Source organism: Eubalaena glacialis, chromosome 3 (genome assembly GCF_028564815.1).
Source record: "Eubalaena glacialis isolate mEubGla1 chromosome 3, mEubGla1.1.hap2.+ XY, whole genome shotgun sequence".
Lineage (NCBI taxonomy): Eukaryota > Metazoa > Chordata > Mammalia > Artiodactyla > Balaenidae > Eubalaena > Eubalaena glacialis.
Window position 1 is genome coordinate 1,967,680 of NC_083718.1, and position 13,532 is coordinate 1,981,211.

Consider the following 13,532-nt stretch of genomic DNA (forward strand, 5'->3'; position numbering starts at 1 on the left):
GGCTGACAGGCAGCTCCGACCCAGCCCCGGCCCTCATGCCAGCCTGCGCGCCCTCCCAGCCCCCTGCAGCCCAGCCGGGGGCAGCTGCCCGCCCCTCTGAGCGCCACATGCTGTCCTGGGGAGAAACTTCCCGAACCCTCAACCCCACGGGCCCCTTGGCCATCATCTTCCACATCTCAGCTTCTCTAATACTTCCTGCAGCAAGCATCCCCCGGATGCCCCCAAACCCTCTAGGTGGCACAGCGACGGGGCATGTGTGTTTCCCCATCGCAGCCGGGGTCACCCCTGCTCCGTGACGTTTATTTTACACCAGACTGAGGCCGAGTTCCACAAAAGCAGGAGCAGGTCCACCAGGCTGGCCCTTAACCCCAGAGCTGAGCACTTTTCAACACAGGCGAGCGGCTCAATCACTGTCAGATAAATGCAGGGAAATGGTGAGAAGTGTGGCCCTGCCCTGGCTGACAGCCCTCCCGCCCAGGGTCACCTGCTCAGGGCTGCAGCCTCGCGCCCTCACTGCCCAGTCCCTGGGGAGGCGGCAGCAGGAATCGGCCTCCAGGGGTGCAGGCTGACTCCTCAGTTTCAGCCCCACCCAGCCAGCTGCTCAAACTGTCCCCTCCACTGCCTCCTCTTGGCGGGGAGCTGAAATAATCCACCTCGCAGCATGGCTGAAAAACTAAACAACCTGGGGCACACGTGAAAGGGCTTCGGACACTGCAAAAGTCTATAGAAGGATGTTTCCATTTACAAGTGGGACCGGAGCATCTTACATCAATACCTAACAATGTACAGAATACCAACAATACAGCAAGCCCTACTCCAAGCCTTCTGCATAGATTAATTATTTAATCCTCTTGATACCAAGGAAGTATCATCCTCCTTTTGCAAGTATGACACGGAGAGGACAGGTAACGTGCCCAAGGCCCCGCAGTGGGTAGGAGGGCCAAGGCAGGATTCAGCTCAGGTGACGTGGCTCCAGCCCCACAGCCCTAGTGGCTGCGCCATTTGGCACGTCTGTGCCGGGCCTCCCAGCCCACGTGACAGGTGTACACGTGCACACGGGCGCTGAGGAACCTTCCAGCTCTCACCCTTTCTGAAAGTTCAGGCAGTTTTCTCTGCAACGTGCAGGACATTCTAATTTGTCAGAACGTACAAAATCTTGCCTCTCCCCAGCTCCCCTTCAAATAATCGGTGGGTTTCTCCATAGAGGGCCGCCAGGCCACTCAGATAAAGTACAAAAGGAACACGGGTGTGGAAGGCTGAGGGCCGGGGGCCATGGGGGGAGCAGGCAGTCCCCTCCTGTCAGCCGGGCCATCCTACAGAGCCGGTGTCCAGAGGGGCTGGTGGGCCACCTTCTGTCGCCTGGGGGCACTGGCCAGGGTGCTGTCTGCTGCACGCCTAGCTTCTCTTGGCCAGTTCCCTGCAGACTTGGGATCCCGCTGCTGGGGGCGGGGGGCGGGGGGAATCTGCCAGAGGGGGTGGGGCGCAGCTTGGGGGAGGGGTGGGCACTGAGCCTCATGCCTGGTGCGGGGACCAGGGGAGCCATCCCTGCCTTCTGGAAGGTGCAGAGCTCAGTTGGAGCATCTCTGGACCAAGGAGGCTGGGCTCCGTTCCAGGCCCTCCTCAGAGCGGGGAGGCACCCCAGCTGTGGTCCCAGTGCGTTTCCAGGCCCAGCTCTTGATGGGGCCGAGAGGTTCCTGAAGCAGGGGTATGGCTGCCCTCGGCAAGGTGAAGGAGCACAGCCTTGGAGCTGGACCCGTGCGGCCCCGAGTCCCTCCACCTGCCTCCATGCTCCGATGTTAGGCGCTCACACACCCTTTCAAGCTTCTGCTCCTCCTTCTGTAAAATGGGGATAAACTCCTACTTGCAGGCTGCTGGCAGGTGTGAAAGTGACCTTGGAAGGGGTGCAGCTGCTGTTTGGATTCTGTTGGACGCTGGGTGCAGAAAAAGCCAGAGGTTACGATGGCAGGAGGCTGAGTGTCTCACAGGATGCCGGGCAGCTCGGCTCTCAGCCCAGCGTCTCAGCATCAGGCCTGGTCCTCCCACAGGCCCTGCAATTCTTAGCCGTAGCCCTCGGGTGTGGAGGTCGGCTCCACAGGTCACTAGAAAAGGCACTGACAACCCAGAGCTAACCTTGACCCATTTTCTGGCATCTGATCCCAGTAACACGTCACTCCTGCCTTGGGCCTGACAGCTTATGGTGGCAAGTGACACTCCCCGCTTCACCAAGGTTCCTGCTGCCGTTTTACTGATGAGGCGACTGAGAGGCAGGGCCTCCCAGCTGGAAGGGGCAGGGCTGGATTTGTCCCCAAGCTTTCTAATCCCATTGCTTCTTTTTCCTGTGCCATACTGCCGTCTCCTAAATGGAACGTAAATCCAGTTTAGCAAGCCAGGGAACAGAAGCATTTAAAAAGAAGCCTGCCATAAATACACAGGGCAAAATAATAATTCTGGTGTCGAACACGAATTCAAAACGCTAGGATGTCAGAGCAGCACGTGGAGGGTCAGATGCGGGGATTTGGAGGATTCAGAGGAGGGAGAGCTGAGGGCTGTTTGTTAAAATAAAATGATCAGCAGAGGAGATTCCACCATGTTACGAAAGGAAACCAAGACCCAGAGGAGGAAAGCGCCGTGGAGCCCAGCGTCCGAGTCCGTGCGAGGAGCCCGGTTCCAGAAGGAGGCCAGTGAGACCTGCAGACCCAGCCCAGCCCACTTCTAGTCGTGGGTCCTTTAAAATATCTCCACCAGCGGTGTCCTCATGCAGAGAATGATAATAGCTGACATCATCAAGGCCGGTTCATGCCATGCCTGACGGACGCAATATCACATTTAGCCTTTGCAACACCATCCAGGAAGTGGGTATTGCTGTTGAGCCCATTCCGGGAAAAGCCAAGTGAATTACCCACTGAGAAGCAGTGAGGCCAGGTGTCCAACAGGGGCCTGGACGGTACTCTTGAGCTGCTGGCACCCCGTATTATCAGGAGGATCGCAGGACAATCCCTGACCCAACCCCACCTCGTCCTCTACTGATCTGGCCCAAGCCCCTTCCCACATCCTGCCAAGCGCCCGTCCAAGCCCATGCAGCCCAACGCGCCCAGCACCTCTCTGCACCCGGTAGCCCTCCGTCCTCCGTCTCAGCCGGGCCCCTCTGATGGCCCCAGGAAACTCTGCCAACTAGAGAAGGCCACTCGCCACCCGGTTCCACAAGAATGAAGTCACTGACGCTGCATCGCCGACCTTCGACACCCCCTGAAAGGAGGTCAGAGCGATGAGGAATGAGGCTCTCTGTGCTTTGTGAGAAACCGGCTGAACAGGCCTTCGGAGAGTTACATAGTTTCAGATTTGATGAGCCCAATTTCTTGCATCTTCTCATACCTAGAGAAGCACTAAAATCATCATTGGAAACACCCGCTCCTGGTGATGAGTAGCCCCTTACCGAGAGGTGTGCTTGAGTGCACGTACCCCTTCTCCAAATCACGTATATGCTGACTCCCCCCTTACCTCTTTGCAATAGCTCCTCAGAGCTACCGAGAGCCTGTCTCCTGGGCTGTAGTCCTCAGTAAGTCCCCAAACAAAACTGAACTCACAGCTCTCACGTCGTGTGCTTTTTATTCAGTTGATAACTCTTAGCACTCACTTTTACTGTAGCACTTATTACATTGTATCATAACTAGGAGGTTACAGCTTGTTTATTCCAAGTATACAGTGTTTCCCAAAGGTAGTAGATTTCTTTATCAACTTTGTATCCCCAGCAGGGAAAAAAGGAAGGAAGGAAGAAAGGAAGAGGGGTGGGGGGGGGAAGGGCAAACGCCAGAGACACACTAAGTAAATTGCTAAACAACGGGCATTAGATGGAATCGTTTGAAATTGCCAATATTCTACCCCTTTTGTCTACAAATCGGCAGTCTGATGATATTTAACCTACTACAATGAGGGTGGGTTTCCCCACTGCCCAGCACCACAAGCCCGCCCCTGCCCCTCTGGGGAGCAGAACCCCGCCTTTCGTTTGGGGGCTGTTTATATGTGTCCTGATGTCCTGATCACACACATGGGTTGGGAGAGTCTCACAAGGTGGGCGCCAGGTCAGGGCTGTTCTCGGGCAGCGTGCAGGCCCAAACTGAGGGGGGCGCTCCCAGCACCTGTCACCCCTGAGGGGCCCCCTCTGAGAGGGGACCAGGAGGAGTGTCTGCAGGAGGGCCCAGTGGCTTCTGCACCAGGCACTGTGAGTTCAACTGTCTCTCCGGGAGCCCACCCCCTCCTCTGCCAGACCTAGGCGCGCTCATCAGTCTGGCCTGGGGCTGGGATGGGGTGGGAGGCAGACCTGGGTGCCCCTCCCCTCCGCATTCGTGCTAGTTCAGGTCCTGACTTAGAACTCCCTCCGCCCAGGGCGGGCCTTCTCCTGGGATCCTCCAACCCAGTTTGGAAGTCAAAGACAGCCTCCCTCCTCCCTAATTCCCTCAAGGCAAAGAGTCCCCACTGTCAACTGGTACCGGGGTCAGGAATGGGGGGGTGGCCCCCCCCCCCCCCCCCCCCCGGCCAGGGACTCCAGAGATAATTTCACCTCAGGCTGATGCAGGCTGTCACGGTCAAAGGGCCTTTGAAATTCCCCTAAAATTGTCCCGTGAGATTGAGCACACATACCACCTGGGGTGCTGGCACTCAAGACTGTCCACAGAACCCTCAATCTGGCTGCATGTTTGGCGAGCTGGCACTTCAGAGGTTAACCCTGTGTGATCGCCCTCCACCGCCTCCCTCTCCTCCTATTTTTAATGTGTTAAATGCTCCTTTGCTGGCCACTGGCTCTGCAGCTTTTGGGTGAAGCAAGTATCTATTAAAACCCAAGGAAAGGATGCTCCCTCCGGGACAGAAATCAATAGCTACCAGGCAGGGTGGGGTTATCTGTTAATTTCACGAGAGGAAGCGGGAGGGGGATGGCTCCTCTGGGGCCCTGGCTAGGGGCCTCTCCCCCTCCTCACCAGGTGGGGCGGGGGGGCTCCACCCCCTCGCCTCCTGTCTCCGGGTCCCCAGGCCTGTGGCGCCACCTCGTCTCTGGCTCCCCCAGCGCGGCTCCTGGCTGGTGTCCACCCTCCTTCTGTGCATCCGCCTTCCCTCTCTGTGCTCCTAATTCCCCACCACTATCCTCCTTTTGCCGGAGCGGGACCCTCAGTGAGCCCACAGGCCACATGGGGCCAGGCAGAGGGCTCAGCTAAACTTTAGGTGGCCAGGACTCCAGGGGACTGTCCTAGTGACCCGGGTAAGTCACCAGCCGCTCTGCACCTCTGTGTGAGCAATGAAGTTAGAGCAAATGACCTCTTTTAAAATCATTTGTTGAGTGATAATTAACTTATAATAAACTGAACATAATCAAAATACACAGCTGGATTGTTTCTGAAAAATGTCTACCCCCGTGGAGCTGCCAGCACCACCAGGATAAAAGCTATGTCCACCACCCCCATGATTTCTCGGTGCCTGTTGGTGACCCCTCCACTGCCCCTCCCGACTCTGTTCGAGACCCTCCCCCAACCAGGCACCCGCTGGGCCGCTCGATGGCTCGGGTTGCATTTTCTAGATTTCCACCTCAGTGGACATACAAGGCACGGGCTCTTCTGGGGCTGGCGTCTGCCACTCAGCACAGTTATTCTGAGGTCCATCCGCGCCCTATCGTGTACCGATGGTCCTGTCCCTTTCATTGCTGAGTAGCGTCCATTGTACGATACTCCACATTCACCCTTTCATCCCAGTCTGGGGCCGCAAAAAGCTGCTAGAACATCCACATCCGAGTCTTTGCAGCAGGTGGCTTCCTAGGACCCTCTCCTCACTGTCCCTGCCGAGGCCCCACCATCCTTTGCCTCCACAGGGATCCGACTCAGGAGGAAGCAGGAAACCAGCTTGCTTGGGTTTGAACCCCGCTCTGCCACTTGTGGTGCGACCTTGGGCAACTCTCGGTGTCCTTCATTTTACGGGGATGATAGCTGCTCCCAGCTCCTCGGGGCGCCGTGAGCCGTACAGGACAGCCCAGATCTGAAGCGCTCTGCACGGCACCAGGCACCACTTTCAGAAATGGCAGCTGTTGGTACGTTGCCTCTGGGAAGTTGGATCTGTCTGGGGTCTCTGGGCAGTTACCCAACCCTCTGCGGCAGCCCTATTTCAGTGAGTGCCGAGAGAAAGAGTGACTTGAGCAGGGCCAGGCTTTGAGCTGGGGGTTAGCACAGGTGTGTCCCGACACCCACCTCCACGACCGTTCCTTGGCAGGCAATGGGCAGTGGCACTGAAAGGCCCTGGGATTTTTCTAATTGCTTTTCTTAGTGGTCCCTGAGGACTGCTGAGGGATGCTCAGCACAGCCGGCCAGAGGTGGATGGGAAACCACGCTCCTTTGGTGAGTCCCCAGGAGCCAGCAATCTGCAGACATCATGGGGGGTGGAGACAGGTGGAGCAGAGAGGCTGCTACCCCCTTCTACCTGCCCACAAGGCTCCATGCAGCACGGAGACCAGAAGCCCAAAGGGGCATCTGTGAGTCCGAGGTGGGCAGCTAGAATCCTGGGAGGCTCTGGGCCCTCAGGCATCTTTCCAGACCAGAATTCTGGCTCTGCGCCTTACTAAGGACATCAGTTCGGGTAGGGTGGGCTTTGCCAAGGTAACACACAGGCTCGTAATTTCAGTGGCTCAACACAATGAAAGTTCATTCCTCGCGTACACTCTAAACAACATCAACTTGTGTGCAGGGCCAGGGGCGCAGAAAGCTTCCACCTACAAGTGATACATGTGAGTTCTGCTCACATTTCATTGGTCAAAGGAAGTCACAGGGCCACGGCTAACACCAGAGTGAGGACATGCCAGCCTGCCCTGTGCCAGAGGCAGAGGGCCGGAAATATTTGGTGGAGGCGCTAATGACCACGACCCCAGCCAAGTGACCTCTGAGCCCATTTCCTCTTCTGCAAAATGAGGACAATGACAGTATTTGCCTCACAGACTGTTGTGAGGATTATAAAAAACACATGTAACACCCCAGGCACAGGGTAGCCCTGGGGCGAGTAAAATGAAATTCAGAAGCTCCTCCAGGTGGCCCCCAGGGAGGCTGAGCCCCGGGGCATACATGCTCTGCAGGGGTCTCCCACCTCTGCAGACACGTACCTGGCTCCCGGGGCCCCTCCACCGAGCAGCCTGCAGAGGCTGGAAACTCTCCCCCTCCCAGATCAACAAGGACCCCCTTGGGTGGGCAGACCTCACCGCCACACCCCCTGCTCCCAGCCTCACCCACACTCATCTCTGACTTCCTGTCAGTCTTTATGACAAATTCGCCCTCTGTCCAGTCAGAGGACAGGGGCGCATAAAAGAAGGGATGGAGATTCTACGGGAAATGAAGGAAATTCATTTCTATCCTGTGCAGGGCCTTGGGCTGGGCGCTCCACCCAGGTTACCCCTTTTTGGCCTCATAATAGACCACGATGAGGCGGGTGTGACCGTCCTCGTTTTGAGGTTAGGGAACTCGCCCAGGTCACACAGCTTCAAGTGGCAGAGCTGGACCTGAACCCAGATATCTCTGACTCCGGCTTCTGGACTGTCTTCTGTTATTTTGTGCAGACTTTACTTTTACGCAAATCATGAGCTCACACACAGCCCAGGCTCGGGCGTTCGGCCTTCGGGTCCTATCACGCTGTGGTGGAAACTGCCCCCTCTGGGGCTTTTAGTGCCAGCTCAGAGGCTTACTGTGTGACTCTGGACAAGTTTCTTCACCTCTCTGGGCCTCAGTTTCCTCACCTGAAGATGACGCTGTTGAACTAGATGACCTTAGGGACTCTAGGATTCTGGGACACTGAGGCTGCCCACATCTGCTCCCGCCTTTGGCTCTAACACTGTATTAGAAAGCACTGCAGAGAAGAATGGACGAAGATCCCGTATTTGAGGTTACGTGGCGTATTAAACCCTCATCAACATCTGAAACCAAAAATAGTGTGCTGTTGTTGTTTTTTAAAAAGACTGTCGGATATGTAATCCACAGCAGTTCTCTCTTTCTTGCTATTTATAACAAATTCTGGTTTCCTCTATGGCTAAGTCTGTCTCTTTCCATAACAGAGGAAGTCAGGCTGTGCCCTCGCTGAGCAGAGGTCCCCACGTTTGCACCCCAGTAGGCCCTCTCTGGGGTTCGGAGCTCCTGCTGGCGAGCAGGACTGGGCTCTGTCTCCGGCTGGGCCACTTGCCAGCAGGGTGGGCTAAGGCCTGATCTCCCAGGAACCCAGCTGGGCAAGGCTGGGGGCTGCAGCTGGAGGCCGGAAGCTCTGTATCCCACACCCCCAGAACTCCAGGTCAACGCTCAGATACTTCCTCCAAATGCCAGTGCCTGGTGCTAATGCTAAAGAAGAACCACAGAACGGGACTCAAGTTCAGGGCCTAAGGGTATCTCTTAGGTGTTCTGATTTGTTACTGTAGGGTTGCAGCTGAGAACCAGGCCGACCTGAGAGATCTGGGCCAGATGGCTGCCCCCAGGTGCTGCCGGAGTATTGTCACCGCAGTAGCATGGGAGCCTCCTGCCGCGGAGCTCCCCTCACAACTCGCCAGGGTCCCATCTGCCCAGACGCCCACCGCTCCCGTCAGGAGAGATGATGGAGGCCCAAGACGCCTGGGGGAGGGCCTCGGCTCGGGACAAGAGCTGAGGCCCAACCGCAGCTGATACGGAGAAGCCTCAGGGTTTGGGAAGGAGGGAAGGAAAGAGGGGCAGTGGGAGGAGGGGGTGGGGTGAGAACACACCTGAGGAGGAAGCAGGGCTGTGCTGAGGCTGGACACCCACTAAGAGGGCAGGCGCCATCCTAGGCTTCCCTGGACCCTCTAACTAAATCTGCCTAGGCTGTGGTTTAGGCCTCTTTACTACTCCTTGGATCCCCATCTGACCTCCTCGCCTTGGGACAGCAGCTCCAGGAGTCTGGACATCTAGCTGCCCTGTTGCTCCCTGTGGCCCAGGAGGGAGCCGCCCCGAGGCCCTGACCTCTAGGAGGCCCGACTTTCCATCCCATGTGCCTCCCTGCTCCTCCTGGCTCGACACCCCGTGACCTGGAGGGATGGAGGGTGGGGGGGGGGGCAGACAGCGGCTCTGGCGCCATTTCCCAGCAGTGAAGCTGTGAGTCAGAAGGTCACCTACTCTCGGAAGTCAGAGGGGACCTCTGGAGGCAGGAAACCAGAGTCGGGCCCCGGAGAAGCCCAGAGTCTGGTGGGCAGGAGAGCAGCTTTGCAAAATGCAACGTTGTCATCCGAGAGCACAAGCCTGGAACACAAGCTGGGGAGCTGTGCTCCCTGGGCAGCTGCTCGGAGGTGATCTGGGAGCCTGGAACCGGACGCATGAGGTCAGATCCTGGGTCTGTTGCTTATATGCTGGGTGAGACTCAGTGTCCCTGCCGGCAAAACTGAAAAAGAATAAAGCCTAGCTCACAAGGTGATGAGCATGAAATGAGAACACGCATGTAAAGTACCTCGTTTGTGTAGTTGGCCCCTAAATGTTAGTCTCCTTCCCACCTTATCTTGGTTGGAAGAGAATGTGCAGGATCTCACTCCTCAGCACTCTGCTGGCCTCCTGCTCTGGCAGGAGTAACCTACTGGCCCCAGAAAGACCTTCCTCTAGGTTCAAATGCTAGTGAAAGGTGCAGGATCCCCCCCCCACCCTGGGACCTCCCCCATTCCCCTGCCCCTCCTCCACCCTGAGGCACTGCTGGGGGTGCTGCTCTTTTCCATCAGGACTGGGTAGCGAGTAGGGGGTGTTGATTTGCCCTTGAAATGTGCCCTAGAAATTATCTTTATTTTTTGGTTTGACCATAGTAGGTCAAACCAAACTGGGATCTGGGCTACGGACGGAGCAGTTATCTGTGGGTTGGGTGGGGGAGGGAAAGAAAGGGGGATGGCACCAAAGATGCATCCTCAGCCCCTAACCCATACCCTTTCCAAAATCTCTGGCATGGTTTCATCATCTGTGGGTGACGCAAGAGGCTTGGAGTCAGACTCCCCTTCCTCCCCCGCTGCCCCCCCGCCCCCCCAGAGCGCTCCTTCCACATCTGGAGCTGCAGCTGTGTCCTCCTCTTGGGCTCTTTCCAGGGAGGGAGCTGGTTGAAGTGGGAGGGGGAGGGCAGCTGGTGAGAGGCCCCGTGAATGGCCCCAATGTTGAGAGCTGGGGGGCAGGGAGAAGGGGCCGGGCTCAGATGGAGGGCAGAGAGACTGGAAAGGCCACTGTGACTTCCCACGGCACTGGCCACCTCCATCACTGCCCCGTGTTTCAAGTTCCCAGGGCTCCCCTTGTCCTTTATACCCAAACGAAGGCAGCTGCTCTCCACACCCCCTTCCCACTCACCTCCGCACAACCTCTACCCAGGTGCCCGGAGCTGAGTGCCCGCTTTGTTCCCCGTCTCCCTGGGGCAGCTCAGGCCTCCCACATGGACCCTCTGCCCCCACGGCCACAACAAGCAGTGTGAGCCAGGCGGGGAGAGGGGTCATCTGTGGGTCACAAAGGTCACTGGAGCCTCCGTGGTCTCACAGAAGGGAGGGGCCGTCTGGCCGGGGATCAACCCAAAGATGAACTTTAAAACGCTGCAGTGTGTAGGTGGAGGGAATTTTAGTTAGACATTAGCAAGAATCCCCCTCTATAAAGGTTGGCAAATTCACTGGAATAAATGCAGAAGGGAGGCTTTCCCGGCGCTTTCAGAATACAAACCGCCAGGCGCTGTGGGACCCTTTGCAGAGAAGCGCTGGGCCCAGAGACCCGGGTTCTTACCCTGGCTTAGCCACTAACTCCTGTGTAACCTCGGTAGTTCCCCTCTCTGCGTCCCGGCTTCCGCATTAATGGGCTGGGGTCCCACCGAGGCTGAGGGTCTGCGGCTCCGGGGTCCGAGGCTCCGGTGCGGTCAGCTCCTCGGCCCGCGTCCCTCCGTGCCCCCCAGGCCACCCGGCCAGGCCCCCAGCAAACGCGTGGACATGAGGTGAGGGGTTCCTTTAAAGGCTTCCGCCCCGCCCCTGCTGCCGGCTCGGGCCTTCGATTGGTGCAGCAGGCTCGGGGGCGGAGCTAGGGGCGGAGCCGGGACTGGTTCGGGGGCGGAGCCTCCGCGGGGCCGGCCCCCGCCCCCTTTGTTCGTGCGGCGGCGGGAGGCGCTGCGGGCTGGAGGTGCGCGCGCGGGAGCCGCGCCGTGGGGAGCGGGTCGCGCCCGGGCTGTCAGCTGGCTCCGCGGCGCCGCCCAATGGCTCGAGGGGGCGCGCGGGCCCGGCCCCGGGGGTCCTCCGCCGGCCGCGGGTGAGCCCTCCGCCGGCCGCCCGCGAGCATGTCACCTCCAGCCGCCGCAGCCTCCGTCCGCAGCGCCCGCGCCCCCGCCTCTCGCAGCCGCAGCCGCAGCCGCCGCCCGGGGCATTGGCCCCCAGGCCCCCGCCCCTGATCGACGCGGGACCCGGCGCCGGAGCACCATGGCGGGCCAGGGGGACTGCTGCGTCAAGGTGGCTGTCAGGTAGGACGGGCGGCGGGGCGCGTGCGCGGAGGACTCGGCTTTGTCTCGCGTGGGCGCGGGGCGGGGGTCCGGGGGTCCCGGGGAGCCGCTCGACCCGCAGTCGGCGTCCGCGGAGGTCGGGCTGGCCAGGCTGGAGGGCGCCGCGTGCTGGCCCGGCCCCCGCAGGGATCGGCGGCCCCGCGGGCGGCTGGAGGTGGCTTTGTCTGGGTGGTAATTTCGGGCCCCTCTTGGGAGCCCTTAATGATCAGAAAATCGAATAAACAAGGAAATCCGGTATTTCACACCCAGCCCTGGCCCAGGCCGGAGCGTCTGTGTGTTTCCTCTTCGCCTCCCCACGGGCTGCTGTCTCATGCGGGCACATTGGATGGGGGGAAATTTCCCTGCATCCACCCTAGCCGGCTGGTCCTGCGCTCTTGGTCCAGCTGGGGAGGCAGCACGTCGCCCCCGGGCCGGTTCCGCAGACAAAGATCGAGTGCTGCACGAATGGAAGGGCTGGGATGGGGCCTTGGCCCTCCTTGGGGAGTCCGCCGCTTTGGAGAGAACCCTGCCGGCCCTGTCCCAAGAGGGGCTGGGTCTGGGGAGGGAGAATGGGGTGTCTCCGAGGTTCTACCTCTGAGAGGGCAGGATGCTGTGACGCTGATGCCCATCCTCAGGCCTTCAGACAGAACTGAGCGGGGCAGGGTCGCATGGACTTACCTGGGACTTGAAGGGACATAGAGGCAGAAGTGAGGTGGGCAGAGGACAGGGCACCTGGAGGTGCGGGGCTTTGTGTTGGGTGGGGACACTTCATGCCACGTCACCCCTACGTTTTTGATTTGGGCTTTTCTCTTTGAGGGGGTCTGATGGTGGGAGAGTGCCAGTCTGGGACTGGTCACCAATGAAGGGATGGTGGAGGACATCATTCAGCCCTGTGTGATGGGGGTGGGAGTCTGAGTCCAGGTCTAGGGTGGGTCTGAGCAGGTCTCTGGTTTCCCTGGGTTGTAGATGACCCAGATTCCAGGATTCCAGGGCAGTCACTCAGAGATGATTATGGAAAACACCCCAGGAGAGGTGCCGTCACCCCCCCCACCAGCCACCTGGCCAGCCCTCTGCAGCCTGGAGGTGGTCAGGGGACGGCTGATCACAGCTCTGGGGTTGAGGGAGGGAGACCGAGGTGCCCTCCCCCCACGTTCCCGGCTGCACTCAGAGCATCACTGGGCACAGACCTGTTGGCCCCAGACGGCCTGAGACAAAGAGGAGCCCCAAAGGTGCCTGGTGGGCCAGCTGGGCGGGGCCAGGCTGCTGCGTGGCTGACTGTGCAGCAGGATCCTCTGGGGGGCGAGGGCGAGGGCACGGTGTGGGTGGGCGTGTGGGAGTGGGAAATGTAAATAAGACAGCTGCAGCAGAGTGGAAGAGTCTGGGTGCATCATAAAAGGAAACTGTGAACCGGGGCTGGGAAGGAGGGGACTTGGGGTGCCCCTCCCAGGGGGCTTTCCTTTAGACTCCATCTTACCCGAGAGAGCCAAACAAAGCCCCCCCCACCCCCCACCCCCCCCCCCGCCCCAGCAGGCCCCCAGGCTAGACTGGGGCAGGGTAAGATGTGGGAAAGCCCATGGCCTTGGCGCCTTGTGCAGAGTGTGGAAGAGCTGGTGTTCCCTTCCCACCACCGCCAGAAGTTCCTGGGACCCTTCCCGCCCGGAGGGCATCGTGCCTGCCCACTGCTCCGGCTTCTGCCCGTGACAGGCGTCATCTCTGCTTCCACGGAGATTGCCCTGGGGGGAGCCGGACGCCCCCACTCCTTGCCTCTGTTGCTGATCTGGATGGAGGGGTGGGGAGATTTGAGCATCAGAAGAGCCGGGCTTTCAGGGCCTCCTGGCAGGTGAAGGCCCCACCCACTCCTCCCCTCCCACCGCAGCCCAAGCGCCCAGCCAGGCACACGCCAGACCTCAGTGCGCAGCTGGCCGTGGAGGGCAGACAATGCCTGGACAGAGCCCAGTTTCTAATCAGAAAGCTGAGGACAGGACCTGGCTTGGGCTGGGGCTGGGACGGGGAGCAGATGGTGCCACTGGGGGGCTGTAGGGGAG

General features: G+C 59.3%; 1 protein-coding gene across 1 annotated transcript in view; it reads left to right on the forward strand.

Annotated features, from left to right (window-relative positions):
• The first annotated feature begins 11,425 nt into the window (after positions 1-11,425).
• The window catches only part of KIF21B (kinesin family member 21B), a 41,055-nt gene continuing 38,948 nt past the window's right edge, over positions 11,426-13,532 (forward strand). Inside the window, exon 1 of the mRNA XM_061185248.1 lies at positions 11,426-11,469. Coding sequence (XP_061041231.1) covers positions 11,429-11,469 — 41 coding nt within the window. The 5' untranslated portion in view covers positions 11,426-11,428. The remainder of the gene's footprint in view (positions 11,470-13,532) is intronic.